The sequence below is a fragment of the Astatotilapia calliptera genome, chromosome 11 (genome assembly GCF_964374335.1).
Source record: "Astatotilapia calliptera chromosome 11, fAstCal68.1, whole genome shotgun sequence".
Taxonomy (NCBI): Eukaryota; Metazoa; Chordata; class Actinopteri; order Cichliformes; family Cichlidae; genus Astatotilapia; species Astatotilapia calliptera.
The window spans coordinates 33,838,430-33,857,208 of record NC_137432.1 but is presented as its reverse complement, the minus strand read 5'-3'; the positions used below and the strand labels follow the sequence as shown (position 1 = coordinate 33,857,208).

General features: G+C 39.6%; 1 protein-coding gene and 1 long non-coding RNA gene across 4 annotated transcripts in view; one reads left to right on the top strand and one right to left on the bottom strand.

Annotated features, from left to right (window-relative positions):
* Positions 1-9,234, top strand: part of LOC113031815 (uncharacterized) — a 56,740-nt gene extending 47,506 nt beyond the window's left edge. For all 3 annotated transcript variants that reach the window (XR_003273795.2, XR_003273794.2, XR_003273799.2), the window contains 3 exons: positions 4,266-4,475; positions 5,200-5,354; positions 7,401-9,234. This is a non-coding gene — a long non-coding RNA (uncharacterized LOC113031815). The remainder of the gene's footprint in view (positions 1-4,265; positions 4,476-5,199; positions 5,355-7,400) is intronic.
* Positions 1-18,779, bottom strand: part of thsd7ab (thrombospondin, type I, domain containing 7Ab) — a 212,502-nt gene that overhangs the window by 13,387 nt on the left and 180,336 nt on the right. Inside the window, exons 23-25 of the mRNA XM_026184250.2 lie at positions 17,758-17,932; positions 5,192-5,365; positions 1,527-1,625 (exon numbers count right to left, since the gene is read on the bottom strand). Coding sequence (XP_026040035.1) covers positions 1,527-1,625; positions 5,192-5,365; positions 17,758-17,932 — 448 coding nt within the window. The remainder of the gene's footprint in view (positions 1-1,526; positions 1,626-5,191; positions 5,366-17,757; positions 17,933-18,779) is intronic.

Here is an 18,779-nt window from a genome sequence, read left to right as displayed (position 1 = left end):
GTAAATCCAATGTTTCCAGGTTTATTTTAAAAACAATTTTATGTGTTGATGTGTTAAACGGAGATGAAAAGCTGTACCGGCTTGCCATCGCCCACCACCTTAGATCAATATAGAAATAAGCGCCTAGTTTTTTTTTTTTTCTTCAGTTATATTTCTGACATTTTGTGTAAATTTTACCTCCTACATAAAATTGCCACCAATGGTTTAGGCTTACAGTTGAGCTTAAGAGCGGCTGCAACCTCCAGTTTCTCACTTTAAAGAAAAATTCAGCTGCTCTATTTATTATGCACACTACTGTAGGACAGTGTTTTCTGATCTCTTCTAGCTCGAGACCCCTTTAAAGACGACTAAAGCGTACTTGCAAGTCCTTGACAACAGTTTGATTTCTTAAGCTCAAACATAATGTAATTTTAATGTTTTTTTTGTTTTTTTTCATTTTATTTATAGATGTGAAGTTGAAACAATTCTAATCAGTTGTGTCATTTAATAAGAACACATCCAGGAAGTTATAATCAAAAAATGTAAATATAACAACATGGGCATTGAGAAGTTGCAGTTAGTTTTTTTTATTTTATTTTATTTTTTAGGTTTTTTGGGATAAAAAAAACACTTGATAATAAAATCATCAGAACAAATAATTATAAATGTGATCATTAGTTGCAGAGACTCCAAAAACTAAAGTCAAATGGTTAAAAAAATTGACAAAAAAAAAAAGAAGCAATTGAACCTTCAGCAACTCTGCTGCAGACCTCCAGACTCAAAGTAGAGCAATTATGCTTTCCCCCCCCCCATCCATCCATATTTTTATTTTATACTAGAACATTTTTTTTTTACAAGACTGTCTGTATAATGGTCATAATAATGCTTATTTCTCCCATACTGCTTCAAAGAGCTTCAAAGCCATCTACTTGTCACTGCTACGCTGATGATACACAGATGTGCTTCTCTGTTGAGACTAACAACCTCAGCAGCCTCGTCTACCTCAGTGAACGATTTGATGCTCGTACTTAATAAAAAAATACTAATATTTACTAATGTTTCAAAATTCCTCCACCTCAGTCCTAGCATAACTGAGCTTGTTGAATGAGGTCAATCATGTGATCGGTCTGCTCATCAGAAATGTCAAATCTTCTGCTAAAACAAAACAAACCTTTGTATTATTTTGGCCATTTGAATTTTGCATTCGCTCTTTTTTTTTTCTTTGATCTTAAGCAAAAATCAAACCTTTAATGTTCTCATTTAATCCAAAGGTGAGCACACTTTTGAGGTTGCAACTCCTAAACAGTCCTCCAAAGCCCACCAGCTCAGCTAATCTGTGCGGTTTGTTATTTTCTTTTTACTTTTTAAGTTATTTCTAAAACAAGCTGTTTTCGCTCCTCTCCCTCAGTCAGCTTTCTTCTGATTGTCTGCCCTCTTTAAAAAATGGGGTTCAAACAGCGGGTGGGGGTCATTGCTGCTGTGCTCACAGACAGCAGAAGCAACTGTGTGAAACAAATGTTTGGAGCAGCTTTTTTGGAGTTCCTTACCAGTGACATTGAGTCCATCTGAGCGCTGACACCAGATCAAAGGCCGAGTGGAATTTGGGCCAATGCTGCTGAACCATTTGTACTCGAAACATTCACCTCCTGAAAGCAAAACACAAAAACAGTCAACAACTGTGAAGGCTGTACTGAGTCAGGCAGTGGTGACCATTAATCATATGAGAGACACCAGATAAAGCAGCTGCTAAGTTGTGGTTGTATAATAGGCTGCTGACACATAATATGACCGTGTCGTCTCAAAAGGGTCCAGTTCAATGTTTTAATCTTCAGTAAGAGCTTTTGCTTAATGACTTTTTATCAGTGCTATTATGACTTTATCAATATCTCCATCAGTGCAGTAAATGACTGTATTTCCCTGCGGAGTCCTGTGTAACCAATCATCAGTCCAGCCAATTCAGCCAGAGTAAATGAACAATTTAACCTTGAACAAAAGACAGAGCTATTCTCCACAGACGTGGGTACAGTATCGCTGCTCCCGTCAGTGGTACGCCTCTATCTGCCGCCGTACGGGATGAATCCTCTGCGGCTGAGAGGACTTCACCTTTTATGTACTTTACTCTTCTCATTTCTCTCTTTCTTCCTTGCTCCGCTAGAGCTGAAGTCGTTTTTCAAACGTGTTAAGTTATCATTGAATCACTCACTTCGGCTGGCACTTCCCACCATCTTTTATGAGCAGACTGGAGTTGTACTACCACAGAAACATTTCTCAGGAGAAGTGCAGAAGTTTTTTTTTTCTCCTTTTTTTCTGGAGGCAGAAATAATGTCAGTAGTAGTCCCAGATATGAGAATATCTGTAAGAACTGAGAAAGGCGATGGATGATTTTCAGCCATATTAACTGAAAAGAAGAGTAATTATATTCAAGCTTTTTAAACTGACTGCATTTTCAATCACTTTCATATCAAACTGTGCCAATTGCACACATTCACTCTACAGTGGCTGCTAAGCCGCTAAGCGAGGTGCTGTCTGTACCTGGCAAAATCACGGCACCATGGTCACTAATAAGAGGGGAAGTTAATGTCATTCAGGTTTGCTGGGGCGTGCTTTCGGCTGCTCCCTTAATTCCCAGCAGGTCACTAAAGCAGATAGATCCGCATATTTGATTTGGCACAGATTTACACCCTCCCACTTATTCAGGGTTGGGGACATCACTTGGAGTACCTTCTTGTGACATCCTGAAACTGGGTTTGTAGTCTCCTCCCACTCTTGAATCAGGCTCTTTGGTGTGCAGTGCAAATGTCTTAACCACAAAACCATCTTTCAAGCTTGCTGGTTGTGGGCCGTATAAAATCTAGTAACACTTTTAAACCACCATTCATTTTTAATAAATGGATTTTCGTGTTCATAAAACCTTTTTTTTTTTTTTTTTTTTTTTTTTTTTTTTTTTTTTACTTCTAATAATGAAATGATAGGCTCCTGCACACCTCTGCTACCCTGAATTGGACAAGCAGAACAAAAAAAAATGGATGAATATTTTACACTAATTATTGCTAATGGTAGAATTTGTTACTTTTTTTTATCTTTAGTGATATAATTATAGCTTTGCAAATAACACATTTTATAATGAGATAACATTTAGGTGTGCAGGATTAACTTTGGCACATGTGAGGATATTTGAACCCAAATGTTCCCTTAATGGACCTGAGCAGTTTTTGATGTACAAACTGAACCAATCAGCTGGTGGTGATAGAGCACTATAGCACTGAAATAAAGTCTAACGTGTCTTAAACCCATTATGTACTCTAGTTACTTACTGAGATTTTAAACTTGTCCAAAGTTAAATTTGTAATGAGGACTTTGTGGGATTTAACAAACATAAAAAATGTTTATGTTTGAATGCTTAAGCAGAAAAATGTTGCAAATATGGATGTTTCTGCAAATAAGCTGCAATGGCCACAAAATCCCTTATATATGTGTTCAATCAGGCAGCACAAAACAAATCTATATCACCACAGTGTGCACAGTGAGCACCCAACATTATTGTTGCCTATTTATCCATCCATAACCACTTATCCAGCTAGGATCACAGTGAGCCTGAGTCCATCCCTGCGACTTTGGAAGAAGGTTGCACTCTGGACAGGTCGCTGGTCCAGCGTGGATACGGATACTTTCTATCTCTGGTACACTAAGAATACCAGAGATATAAAGCCAGGCATTGGCATTGCAGCCAATTTAGAATCACCTATTAAACTAACATGCCCAAAATGAACAAACGATCTCTTTATTGCAAAATTTTACCAGCTTAATGAGATGATGAATTCTTGAGCTACAGCCAAAAGTGAATTTTGCGAGATGAGAATGACCTTTGATGAGTGATCAATAAATCTTCTGAAGAAAATCCTTCTAATAGTTTTGAACATAATGAACGTGTCGATGAGTCTCACATGTTTCTGGTTTCCTGGAGAATAAATGTAACTCCAACTCTGATTTTTACCTTGTTATAAATTCAGATTCAAGTTGCAAATTTCAAATTTAAATGCCTACAAATGGAGGGACTAGTGTTTCATTAAGGTTTTGCTTTTACGTCTCTGGAGCTGCTGAAAAGCAGTGAGCAGCTTTGTTGTTTTTGTTCTTCAAATTATTGTGATTATTGCATTGAAGTAAAAGTGCTGGCCATTCTGTCAATCTGCGTATACTGGAGACACAAAGCACAGTAAGAATCACTATACTGTAAAACAGAACGACTTTAACAGCAGAACAACAGTGTTGTTTTTGTTTTTCTCAAGCCTGGAGCCTCACATCAAACCTTCCCGTCCCTCCATCCCCAGCCTCTCTTTCTCCATCACCGCCTTCTCCTTCCCTGCCTCCACTCTCTCATCCTCCTCCGCCTCCACTAGTCTTGGCTGGGCCACTCCTCCCCCCATGCCTTGAGTGAAGCTGTGAAACCAGGTCATGCTAGCGAAGACTGCTGTGGGCTGTGTACAGTAACAAGGGAGGTAAGGGGGAATTACAGTACACTGTGTGTTGAGTTTTGTCGTAGTGATTCACAATGCTGCATCTAATGGGTGATTAATGCAGCAGAGGGAATCGCAGAGATCACTACTGTAAACGAGCATCTGGGTTTCAAACGTTTGAAAATCTGACTCGAGAAATCCCATCTGGGAGAGCACCAATTGACCCGGCATAACGGGAAAGACAAACAGTAGCAGTTAGTATCTTTTTCTTCTCGATTGTGTATCGGGCATGATAGGGAAGCAGCCCACTGGTTAGCACTGATGCCTCCCAGGGAGGAAAATCTATGCGACTCCTGTGTCAGATCTGTCTTTCCCACAATGTCAGCATGTTGTTGTTCAGTAGGTTTCTTTCCTCTGACAGTCCAAATGCAGAGAGATAGAGGCCTAAACAGCCTGCGGGTATGACTCTGAAAGTAAGTGTCTTTTTGCGTTAACCCTCTGATGCACTGACGTGCTCTCCACTGCCTTCAACCTTTCACACCCCGAGACTGACTTCAGTTTACCCTCGCCGTAAATATTACGAATATGCGGATAAATAGAAGGAATAAATGCATCAAAGTTTGGAGCTGCTGGGCTGCAGCAAGCTAATTTGTATTCATAGAAAGTTCACTGTTCAAATAGACTTTGCTTCTGTTAATTTGTCAAACTTTCTGGCCAGGAGAGGTTGAAGCCGTCATGTTTTTCAAAGTGTTCTCCACCTGTGCAGGGCTGAGACTCCCACTCCTGGTCAGGACAGAGCAGCAGGTTTTCAGGCTCCTGGGCGAGCACGGCTCGTGAGCGGACCTGAACCGAGGCAAAGTCGACGCCGGCCTCTTTGGCGCAGATGTTGACGCACGAGCTCCAGTCTGACCACTCCATCAGGTAGCATTCACCTGCAGCAAAGAACAGACAACACGTGTCGCTTTCCTGTGACTGCTTCACTTTAAAAGGAATTCACCTTAGACTCCATTTAATTAACAGATTATTAAAACAAGCAATGATTCATCAAAAATAAAAATAATTCCCACTTCCCTTAAAAAACAATGAACTTGTACTGCTTATGTTTTTATTCTCTGATGTACATTTCTGGCACATTTTAGAGTTAGAAAACTACCTAAACACACAGAGTAATATCATCATTACATCATTCTTCATCTGTGAAAATAAATTCAGATTAACAGATAAAAATCTGAATTACAAGGTTACATTTATTTACTGCTGACCAGTCAAGTGGTAATTTGCATCCATGGCATTTTATGACTCTGGAGAACGACCAGGGGCTACCTTTACCATCTCAGTGTCTAACCAAATGTAAATGATGTCACAGTCTATGACATCATTCGTTTTTGGCAAGAAAGTAGATTTTTTGTGCTTTTATGATAAATTGAACTTTTCGCGACCACAAGAGGCGCCCCCTGCTGGCCATTAAAGGTAATGCTGGTTTAATGCTGGATGCACTTCTTTGATCTGGAAACCATCCCCATCCTTTATGCACAGTCCAAAAAATTAAACCAGTGCAGAGAAACTACTTCCATCTGGCAGCTCATCTCTGTTATGTGGATTTTTTTAAAGTAACTGCCAAATGACCTGTGCAGTATTGCAAGTTATGACCTTGAGCCAAATCTCGAATTGTTTTTTTTTTCCTGTAAGGCCACGTGCAGGATCACATCCTCAGGCAGATGGCCCTTTTGGTATATTTTGAGTGAAGAGACTAAAAGGTTACTATGTTTTTGCTATCTGGGCCCTCGACCTGCCTCAGGCTGAGGCGGACAGGATCAGTAATATCTCAAACTTCAGCTCCAGACTTCACTCCTCACTCCAGTGTTTTGTCTTTCATTAAATGTTTACTATTACTTTAGTTTTATTTTCACTCTCTTATTGAACCTCGACTCATTTTGACTGTAAAAGCTATAGAAAAATATCTGCATTGCAGCTTAAGTGTGGGTGTCTGCAGCAGAAATCTGATCTTTCTCTTTGGCAGCACAGAAGTGACGCTTTACCTGTTTATCTCTGGATGATCTGGGTGAGATGTGTGCTGCAGAGATGCATATAGAATATGTATGTATATTTAAATATATCATAGTCAAGATGCTTTGAAGAGTTTAGTGAGAAGGAAGGCGCGAGTTTGAGATGCAGGGTGGCTTGGTTTTGATCATAGTTGACAACTGCAGCTTATCAAACAGTGGGGGGAAACAGAACGTGGGTCAAAGGTTGCAGTGCATGAAAGTGTGTGTATTTGTGACTGTGGAGATGCAACCTGCTTAGATTCCCATGCCAGTCTGGGTCTTGCACAAGCAACTCCTTGAATTTCCTCCCAAATCACACTACAGTACCTCCCTGAACAGAAAACAGGCTGTGCTTTTGATTGCTGTTTGATACTTCAGTGCTCCTGCAGTTTGGCAAAAGAGGCTGGACTGACTTTTTATCTAGGGCACCGTTTCTCAGTGTTTTCCATCTCAGGGACCAGCAGCCATCTGATGAGCGCTTTTTTTCCCTTCCCAAACGGAAAAAAAATCCCACTAGCGAGAAACACACACCACACTTAGAGTATAAAATTAATTCAAACTGAGATACTTTAAAATTAGTCGTGGGTTGAAACAAGGGCTGCATGTTTCTTCCACTGTATTGTAGAGATATTGAATGATGAATGATCAACGACGAGCCAAAATAGACACACAGCACTTTGGAAATGAACTCCACATTTGTATTTTGTCTCTTGGCAGACATGAGGAACAATAATCCCCCCTTCAGGGACTGCTGACACTGAAAATAACAGATTTATGTTTAAGCTGCACCATGTGAGAATACACTCCTGTTATCTGGCTCAATCGTAAATTGGGGCTTCGGTTTCTCATCTCTTCTTATTGAAATGTTGTAGATTTGCCCTATTTAACCAAAAGAAATGCTCCTGTTCACTTCTGTGTGCAGCACAATATGAAGACTTCCGCTTCACAAAATGAAGAGCACTGCTGTGGACGTGGGAGGGACAGTAAACTGTTGAACCTGCAGACCTGATGGACAGATGGAGTCCAGCAGCTGCTGGGCAGAGCACACCTGTCTGCTATGCTCCACGTTGCAAAGCTACATCAAACCCAGCATCTGACAAGCCTCCATCACCAAACCTGAAAACAACTCATCAGACGCAAGCTTTTGAAGTGATAATCCCATCTGTGAGATTTTTTTTGCTACAGTGAGGGGTGACATCTTTGGCCCTAAGCTGACATTCTGCTGTTTTTGCGCTGCGGTGCCGAGACATCAGCTGTCAGTCAAAGAGTGGTCAACAGGCTCCTGTGAAGGCTTTTCTCCTCAGAGGTCAAAATATCCAGCAACACGCGCTTTATATAGAACGGTTTTATTGATCAAAAAATACGTTTCAGCTCGTAACCTTCACAAAAATATTACAGAAGACTATTTAAAAGGTAGAAAAACTATAAGAAACCCGCCCCCTTTTTAAAATTTTATTGGTATACAGAATTTTTTTTTTAACTGTAATGACAGACATAACTGTTTGAAGATGTAGAGACAGATTGGGTTACATCTCAATCCTCGTGCTCAAATTAGAAACAATAACCATGTGACTAGAAAGGATTAGCATTTCATCTGAGTTGGTGTTTTTTTTCCTTTTGTGCCTCCTCATCTCCTCCGTCCTTCTGCCCTGACCTGGAAATCTATCTCAGTCTCAGTGAGAAGACTGAGGAGACAGGGGGGCTTGCCGGAGGAGCTATAACCAGGTGTTTTTTTTTTCTTTTGTTGCTGTGCTTTCACCTGTGACGCATGAAACAGAAGTGCCACAAAACTGAAATGTGCAAATCACGTCAAAGGGGGGGGGAGTTCCTCGTTTATTTAAGATGTTGAGCGATGTGATCAAACTTTCTAACCTTCAGTTCTTTGTGTAAATGTAATAAATAGTAGCACTAAATTTAAGTTTTCGTGACATTGCTATGGTGTGGCTGCTGACATTGTAAATTACAGCAGAAGCACAAAAGGCAGCCGAAGCAGCCGGCTCACACATTACATTTACTTGCCGTTGCTTTAAAATGCAAAGCGAGAAATGGAGGACGTACCGATAGGTATACTCGAAATATTACACTTTTATTTATGGTGCAATAAATAAGCTTGTGCCCTGCAGTGTGTGAGCTGTTGATTTCCCCCCCTATTGTTTTCAACCCAGCACCTTCGCTTTGTTGTTGTGGTTTTGTCTGCATTTTTCTAGTTTCTGTAGTAGAAAAAAATACCTCTTCAGACTTTTATTTAGTTCCTGCACCTTGGAAGTAAGTGAAGTTTTGCCAGAAACTATTTGTCTGTTGTCTTATACTTTGTTTTGATGACTCCTTTTGTAGACAAATGGTTACTGCTGCTTATGTTAAATACCCACTTCTATTTACTTCCAGGAAAAGTGCTTCTAGTGCAGCAGGAAAGGACCCACCACTGGTGAGGCCTGGGATACCCAATCTTGGCTTTTAAAACAACACTCTGCAGAAGTGTTTATGAGCTATATACATCCTACAGCTGTGTTCTCAGACTGCTCGCAAGGCTATTAGGCGGCCCACGTGTTTAGAATTTATCAGTTTATTTCCATACTGCAAAAATTAGATCACATATTTGGGACAAAGTTTTGTTTCCTAACATAGCAAAATGTGTACGAGACTGGATTTATTGCTGATTAATAATGTAACCATTAACACCAACACACCTAAATGTTAATAAAGGTTGACCTCTATTAAGAGACATGGGCAACTTTTCCCTTTTATGGATAGTTTATTGTGACAAGTGTGTCACAACAGCAAAGCTCCTAGTTTATGGGTATTTAAGCCCAATGATAAAATACTTTAAACATGCAGAGTGGTGTATAAGTTATAAAGGAGAGGGAAGGGAAAGCAAGCTACTCAACTTCAAAATACCCAGTGTGTCTTTTCTGTGCTCTATAAGAACAACTTTGGCACTGGACCTAATTTAAATCAAATGTAAACAAAGGGATTTTAAATTAACCGGTACTGTACACATACAGTAAGAATAAACAAAATTCTCCCCCAGTTTTTGATTGCTGCTAAGCTCTACGACTTCTGCAGATATTTCATTTTAAAAGCCATCCAAGAGAGGAAATGGCAGACCGTGCCCTTTCAACAGCTGGGAAACATTTATGAGAACATCTGTCCAAAAAGTACTAAAGTTCATTGACAGTCACAGTGAACAAAAAAGGGCAAAATGCATCAGGCTATAAATACTTAATCAGTGTTTTATGATATAAATAAAAGTGTCAGCGTGATAGGGCATGGCTCTATTGTTACAAGGAAACTTTTAAAAGCTGAGCTCTACATTAGCAGCAACAATCATCAACTATTTATTAAAATGATCAAATCAACAGGAAAATATACTAAATATACATTCACTGGCCACTTTGTTAGGTACACGTGTTCAGCTGCTCATTAACACAAATGTTTAATCTACTAGTCACATGGCAGAAGCTCAGTGCATTTGGGCTTGTAGATGTGGCTAAGACGACTTGCTGAAGTTAAAACTGAACATCAATTTGAAGTGACTTTGAATGTGGTATGGTGTATCTGAGAAACTGTTGATCTGCTGGGGTATTGCTGCACAACCACTGGAAAATGGTCTGAAAAGGTCAAGGTAGGTCAAGGTAACTTTATTTATACCCATAGGCAAGGTAAATTTGCTTTACAGAAAAAATGACAGCATTTGGCATCCCTTTAAAAACACACATACCTAGTAAAGATATAAACCTCACTGTGGCACATATATAGTAATTTTAATATTTCGAATCAAAAACAGTTCTTATTTAATTCAGTGACAGCAACGGGGACAAATCTATTTTTATAACGCTTTGTCCTGCATCTCGGAAATAGAAACCTCCGTCGTGAGGGAAGAAGCTGAAATTCACCCTTTAGAGGATGGGAACCATTTTTAAGGATTGATAAAGCCATCCTCTGTACCAGCTTAGAGTACAGGGACGCTAAACAAGACTGTGGCTCACCTATCAGACGGCTGGACCATCTCACTATCTGATTTAGAGAGTTTTTCTCTGTGACAGAGGTCTGACCAAACCATGCCACCAAACAACAGGATAAAACAGACTCAATAAAAAAAAAAGAAATTAACTAGCGAGCTTCAGTTCTCTGGGTGTGAATGGCTTGTTCACATCAGGGGTAAAGACCAGACTAAACACACAGAAGGGCAACAGTAACTCAAACACTTGTCAAAACCAAGGTATGAAGAAGAACATCTCTGAACAAACAACACGCCGAAGCTTGAAGCAGGTCAGCTACAGCAGCAGAGAGTTGTTGTTAACCATGTCCAACCCTTTATGAAGGATTATGTCCAGTGTTACAAAGGGCACTGTACTCTGCAGCAACTGTGTGATGCTTGCTGAATATATGTCATAAAGAATTAAGGCAGCTCTAAAGGCAAAAAGGAGCAGAACGTGTACCCAATGAAGTGGCCGGTAAGTGTATATTCCCAGTTCCTTCTTCAGCTAAAGGAAATAAAGCATTATAACTATGAAAAACCATTGTTTTGTCACTTTAATTAGGCAAACACCGCAGAAAAATCAATTTTAATGACTATGCTATGGATTGTGACTTTAAAGCTGGTTGGGCTGAGTCTTTTTTTTTTTTTTTTAAAGGTGGCTAAATCACACCCTGACTGCTGGACTCTGTGCACTAACCAGACAGGAATAAAACATTCAAGGTCCTATAGTAATTATACAAAACCTTGCATCTGTGTATAGTTTAACATTTCACAGGTTTTGCTTTGTTTGGTCATATATCACATAAATCACAACAGATGTCCAGCACAGCATAAAGACTGTGCAGAGACCTAATCAGTCACCGAAATTAAACAAGTCATCCTGTGCGGGTCGACTGTGGGCTGACACTGCCAGATTTGTGGGGTTGTTACTCGCTGAGGCTACCCATGCTGAAAATGCATGTGCACATGGCACACTAACGAGCGTAGTGTGTAAGCATCCTCCAAAGCTTCAGAGCCTCGGTCTTATTTTTGGTACACTTGGTCTCGCTCTGCTTGATAACTATTATGTTAGGTATGGCTGTCGCAATATCACATTTTCATTACATAATTATCATGGCCAAAAACATAAAATCCAATTTTGGTTACATGTTTAACATGTGGGATAAAACCAAGCTCAGAGTCAAAAATAACACCCAGGTTTTTCACTTGTAGCAAAGGACATAGTGAAAATGCCTCTAATTTAGACAAGAGTTTCTCTCTCTGAGCCTCAGGACCGATGATTAAAACTTCAGTCTTGTCCTGGTTAAGCTGTAAAAAGTTTTCTGCCATCCAAGATCTTATAGGTTGTGGAATGATCTACCCTTGCATGTTAGGCAGGCCTCTTCTCTTTCTGAATTTAAAAGTCTTCTTAAAACATATTTATTCGCTGAAGCCTTTGGCATTGATTAGAGGGGTTGACTCAATTTGTTTTAACATGTTTCAATTTATTTTAGTTTTTTAGTTATTTATTTTATCTTATCTTATCCTCATTTTAATTTTCTTTACTTATGCTATTAGCATGTACAGCACTTTGTGAACTCTGGTTTTATGTTAAAGTGCTTTATAAATAAAGGTGGTATGTATGGTATCCAAGATCTTATATCTAAAATACAGTTAAAAAGGACATCCATTGGTCTGGTGTCATCAGGAGACACGGAGATGTACAGCTGCGTGTCATCAGCGTAACTGTGGAAGTTCACTCCATGCCTCCTGATGACACTGCCGAGAGGGAGCATATACAAATTAAAAAGTACAGGGCCTAAAACTGACCCTTGGGGCACACCACATGTCATTTTATGGATCTTAGAGGAGCATGTATCCATACTCACCATAAAAGTTCTGTCTGAGAGATAGGAAGTGAACCAGTTATGTACAGCACCAGAGAGGCCCACCATGTGTTTCAGTCTGTTTAAAAGAATAGCGTGGTCTACTGTATCAAAGACTGCGCTTAGATCCAGTAGCACCAGGACTGAGAGCTTTTGGGAGTCCCAGTTACATCTAAGATCATTTAGAACCTTTAGGAGAGCCGTCTCTGTGCTGTGGTTCACCCTAAATCCAGACTGAAATATCTCCAGGATCTGTCTATCATTTACAAAAAAAACATTAATCTGAGTAAAAAAAAAAAAAAAGTTTTTCTAAAATTTTACTTAAAAATGGTAAGTTGGATACAGGTCTGTAGTTATTAAAATCATTACAATCCAAATTGCTCTTCTTCAGAAGGGGCCTCACCACCGCCGTTTTAAAGGCAGCAGGGAAGACACCCAACGAAGAGAGCAATTCATCATGTATCATATCCATAAAGTGTTTTAAAAAGTGAAGAGGGGATTGGATCTAAAAGACATGTGGTGGGTCTCACTGTGGAGAAAACTTTCTTAACCCTTGTGTGGTGTTCGTATTTTTGTTACTCAGCCAGTGTTCATGGGTCTGGTGGACCCGCTAGAGTTTTGGCTTTCCAAATTAACACTATCAAACAATTTTATGTTAAATTACTCAACAGATGTTTACTTCATCCCAATTACAAGACATATGAACAGCAAACATGGTTAATTTTTTCCCTTTACCTTTGTTAGATCACATTTATGAATTAATGTGCTTCTTGTTTTTCTTTTATATAAAATGTTATAAATAAATCAGTTATAATCAAGTGGAGTGAGTGGAAAGACACAACACATTTACACGTGAAAAAATAATTAATTGTTTAATTTTTCTTTTGAAAAAAACTGAACACGGGTCTCACAGACCCGAACACCATACAAGGGTTAAGGTTCTCAGCATTAACCAGGACAAAGCTGTCCAGTGTCTCCTCAGGTACAATCGAGCCCTCAGATGTGTTTAAAATCATATCGCGAGAAGATAAAATATCAGATCTGATGGCGCTGATCTTTCCCCTGAAGTGGTCTGCAAACTGCTCACAGAGCGAGTCTGTGGAGGTTCTTTGGGAGCTGTTAAAATCAGGGTTAAATAAATGATATATGGTGGAAAAGAGGACCTTGGGATTATTTTTGTTATTACTGATTATTTTGGCGAAGTATGAATTTCTTGAATTCCTTAATGTATTATTGTACATTGTTGCTCGCAAAGTATTTCATGGTTGATAGCATTTTTATTTTTCCTCAATCTCCTTTCTGCGGCCCTGCAATTTCTTTTGAGTTTTTTGACTCCTTTGTTTCTCCAGGGTGATGCATGTTTTACGTTAATCTTTTTAGTGGTGAATTGAGCAACGGAGTCAAGGCTTTTCTTCAGTTGGCTGTTAAAATGATTAAAAATAAAATCATAGGGTGCAGGTAAAATCACAGGGGGGCATTCGCCTAAAACCTTGGTAAAATTTGCAGCCACTTCAGAGGTTAGATAGCGAAAGTGGTAAAATGGTCAAATAAAATTTGTTTGGTGGTGAGTGTGTTGTTGGTTAAAGATGCAGTCCTACCACCTCTCTTACCACTTCTAATAGAAAAAGAGAAATTAAAATTTGGTGGGAGGCCTTAGTGAGAACAACTTGTGCATCTGAACCCAGCCATGTTTCAGTTAAAAATAAACAATCAAGTTTATTATCTAAAATTAAATCATTAATAATAAAAGACTTGTTCAACAGAGAGCGGATATTTAAAAGTGCCATACTGATTGAGACTGGTGGATTTTTGACAGTAGAGTTCAATGGATGTTGACATTTTTGAAGGGGTCGGAGGTTATTAATGTTTTTGGAGTTACTGGATCCGAGTTCACATCAGGGGTAAAGACCAGACTAAACAGAGTTTTGTGTATTACTGTTAAAAGTGGAACAAATATAGATGCTGGGACCAGAGGGACATCAGTCAGTGGCGGACAGATCAGCAGGTAATGTCAGTTTGGTCTAATGTTTATAAGCTAAACTGTAAGCCATCTTTGAAAACAGCTGTGACCAGCAAAGCTTTGGACTCTTTCACATGCTCGAGTTACATTGGAAGGATTTAGTGGGGTTTGCCATTTTGAATTCTTTCCTGAACTAAAACCTTAACAGAATAAGGAGTAAGAATAAACAGTACTGCACTTCGAACTCTTTGCCGTGTACATCTAATTAGCTTACGGCCTTAAATAGGAGCCACTTGTCACTTCCAAATCATTATTCAGCTAAATCCATTGTGAGATCAGAGGTTATATTAAAAAAAGGCCTGTTGGTCCTGGATGCAATCGAGGTCATGGTATGATTAGTTCCTCTCTCCTGCTCTTTATTGGATTTGGCTAAGTTTACAGCTCCAACCAACATAATCAGGGATAACAATACACTTGGCAAACTCATTTATTTATCATCCCAGAGTGCTGCCTTCAAGTAATCAGGGTGTCTACAGGTATAAGCAAGCAATGTAAGACTTTTTAATGCCACTTTAAATGAAATTTAAGACCAAAAGGGCAGTTCGATCGTTAAGCGTTTCCAGGCACCCGCTTTAACCACCAAGAGTAATTGCGGATTTCCAGCTATTTCCCGTTAAACTTGATCTTTCCATTTTTGTAGGCTAATGAACAGGCTGCCTAAGAAAGCATTCGTCTTTATCAAGAGGATGCTTTTTGCCTCAGATCTGTTCTCTCACAATGCCCCACCCTGTATCTAGTGTATATTTAAGTGTGTACAAAGCCACTTTTGTCAGTTGGAGGAGGAGATTTGAGCCCACTAGTGAAGCTCGTGTTGCCCTTAATGCCTCAATAAAGGCCTTATTTGTTTCTCTCTTTTTACTCATGGGTTGAATTTTCCTGACCTTTTATTGTCTGGACTTATTTAACAATTTTAAACGGCGTACATAAATCAATTCGAGCAGCCTTTGTGTATGAGATGCACCATTTTAGCTGGCTCATGCCTCTGCTGCTGCGCCACGTTTCACCCAAGCCTTTCTTACAATCAAAACACAAATACATCTTCAATCTATTCTCCTCTTAATCAGCATCTCCATTCATACGTGAGGTGAATAAATGAATAAAATCTACACGTCTCCGTACAGCAGATTGTGCAGTCGTATCTTGGCTTGCCATTTTGTCTTTTTATTTCAAGCCCTGAGGATCTTTTGTTATCTCGCCCACACAGATTATTGATTGCACCTTTTTTTTTTTTTTTACTATTATTTTATCTCTCTCACTGTATGTGTGAGTGTGTTCAAATAATTTTTACTTCTAGGTTTCTTTGCTGTACAAATGGAATCAATTGAATTGTAGGGGTCACAGCTTTCATTTAGATTCTCCTCTCTGTCTATTTCACTGGAAGAGCAGGTGGTCCAAATATTTTGTGCGTTCCACATGAACCAGTTCCTGACGGCTGTGCCTCTGGCTTGGCCGGACACTTCAACATACTAGCAGGGCTTTGCTCTGGGGAGGACTGTGAGCGATCGCCCTTTGACTGTTGTTCTAACGATAACCTCAGCGTGTTTTACTCTTCTCGTGTGCTGCGAGAGGTGAAAAGAAGCAGCTGTGACTTACAGCTGGAGATAGATACCTTGTGAAATTGGAGAAAATGATAGAAACTATGAAGTGAATCGAAAACCCACACATATGCAGAGTACAGCTGTCATGATTTGAAAAAGCAGAGAAGACAAGAGTGCTCTCTAAGCTGATGCAGGCGATGAAGTAGAGAACCCAAAAGTAAATGAAACTCCCATAAAAAAACACAGTTAGACAAAGCTTTGGTCATAATGTAGTCCATTTATTCTGACTTGAGCTATGCTGCTGCTTCTCATTTTAGAGGTCATGATAGATAGTGAGCTCTGTTAGAGTTTCGAGGTAATGCTGAGACCAAACCCACACGCAAAAGACCAACTTTCAGCACCTCAAATAACAACTGCCAAACACATTTAGGCATTTCAATTCACTTGGCTTTTAAACGTTACAACAAAGCTTGTTTTAATGTGTATTTAAATGCTCATAATGGCTTCCCTGTAGTATACATCAGACTGCTGAGAAGTGTCGACTGTGCTGTGTATGGAGAGTGACTTGTTGAAGCTGAGAGCAGCGACACAAAACAGTTTCAGTGTCCACATGCGCCACTTTTAAACACTCTGTGCACCGTCTTACAAGCACAGCATTTTAAAATGCTGATGTCATAATTCCCACCCCTTCTTGACTCTGATTGGTTTGTGAGGAAGAAGTGACGTTACATAAATTGTAAAAGCTGAACGATGAGGGTGTTTTTACACTCGGAGCAATAAGCATTGATCACATTGAGCTTCATAGGATTTGCATAGAAAACTGCTCTGTGGATTAAAGCCTTAAATCACTGCTTTAATAGACAGGTAATGAAGACAGATAATTAGTAAACACTAGTCTCAAACACCTTCTACAGATATGATGATGTATGAGCATGTATTTACCTGAACGCTAGATTAACTGACACATCTGTATCAGCATCTTCAGCGCATGACAACCGATCCAAGTACTCAAGTGATGTTGATGTTAGCAACTATTGCTATTTCTAACTTTGTCTCCTGCTAGCAGCATCTGGGGTTGAAGTGCTGAAAACTGCAGCTCCTCTGGTGGCCACTTGAGGCTGACGCCAAAAGTGTAGAGTCCCCGTAGGCTCCTATGTCAAAATGCCCAATTTCACAGATATGAAATTAACATGTTCACAGCACAGCACACCCCTTCATATCAACTGTCCAGGTAAAGTTTGGCCTCTAACTGACAGATGTGTTATTGCTGTCTGCTCGGTCTCACAGCTAGACTAATTCCAGTCATTGAACTGGACCTCCTGTTTGCAGTGTTAGTGCTTTTGGGAGTTATTTTAATGAAACTATCTGAAAAATATTGCAGATTGCTGTGCGGTATAGCCCTTCCAGCACTAATTAGCACTGATAACCGTCTGGTTTAAAGTTGATTACTCCTGGATCCAAAAGAACAACCTAGCAACAATCTAAATGCTAATAAAAAATAAACCCAAAAATCAAGGGGCTCTTTTACATAAAGTCTATAGACTCCTTGTGGGTACTTCATGCCTGATCAGTTTTACTGACAGAGACTGAGGTTAATAGTATCCAGCATATTGCTGCCATAGCTTACTATTACTTTGTGTGGCAAAAAGCTGATTTGGAGGAGCTATTTCAGTCACAGAATATTAAAGAAAATTAAAGTAAAGTAAAGTAAGAGTAAAGTCATAATTGATTAAATTTTTTTCATTAGAGAACTTTTTTTTAATAACAGTGGACTGTGCTTCTAATTGCTTCTATTCAGTGTTTGGACTTTCCAAGGTTGCTCATGCAGCCCAAACAACAAATAATTACCACTGAAACCTTGAAGTCAGCATTATTACCTGGACATGGGAGGACACAGCTCTCTTTCAGTCTGATCTGCTTGTCTCCATCGACAGCCACCTCCAGGCTGCTGCACAGCTCCTCGTCCACCAGGCTGCCCTCGCCATCGCTGGAGCCGTCCGACACGAAGCAGGACAGGTTCCTGAAGCGCATGCCGTGTCCACAAACCACATTCTGACAGGACATAAACACCACAGAAGAAGACAGAAGGTGATGAGTTAACACAGTGAGGGAAGGGGGTGTCACACAAACCTGCAGCAATCTGATGGCAGTTTAATAATCCTAGTAAATTCAACTTCTGCCATTTGAATTGATGGAAAGATCAACTAAAGTCAAACAAATACAAAAAGTGTTTATGCGTCTCAAACATTTTAAGAGAAGAGTAAAAAGCATCGCTGAGCTGAGCTGTAGGATGAAAAGCTGCAGGCATTAAGCTGCACACCTCCAGCTTCTCAGCAAGGCAGCATACCTGACCTGGAAATGTATTGTTGCTTAGAACAGAATATGTTCTATATATTTGCAATATGTACAGCGGTTTGTATTTTTACAGAAACAAAAGAGCACAAATACAAACATGGATGAGTTAAACCTCTACTTTTTAAGCTGTCATTCGTCTGGAAATTGTGTGAACTGTAACAAATGATTAAAGGGGACCATTTTCCACACTCGGATAAAGGCAGAAAATTAAGGTCAGGGATAGCATCTCATGCAGGACTGCACATGTAGACCACTTGTTAAAGTGCCCTTGTGGATTTTATTATGTGGGTAAGACTGGTAGGGCGTTGAAAACACAAAAGCAGTATTGGAAATAACCTTCTATTGGCAGGCGGGCAGTACAGAGTGTCTGCTGTTCTTGTTTTGACGTTATTGGGACACTAAAGAGTGGAAGGGATGGAGAAAAAATCCTGGTGGATTAAATGAAGAATTGTTATTGTCCTGTTTTGTTTTATGAGTAGAGATCTATTAAAATGTATTTTAATAGATAAAAGTATAAGGAAGATAAGCTTCCCCATATATTTTC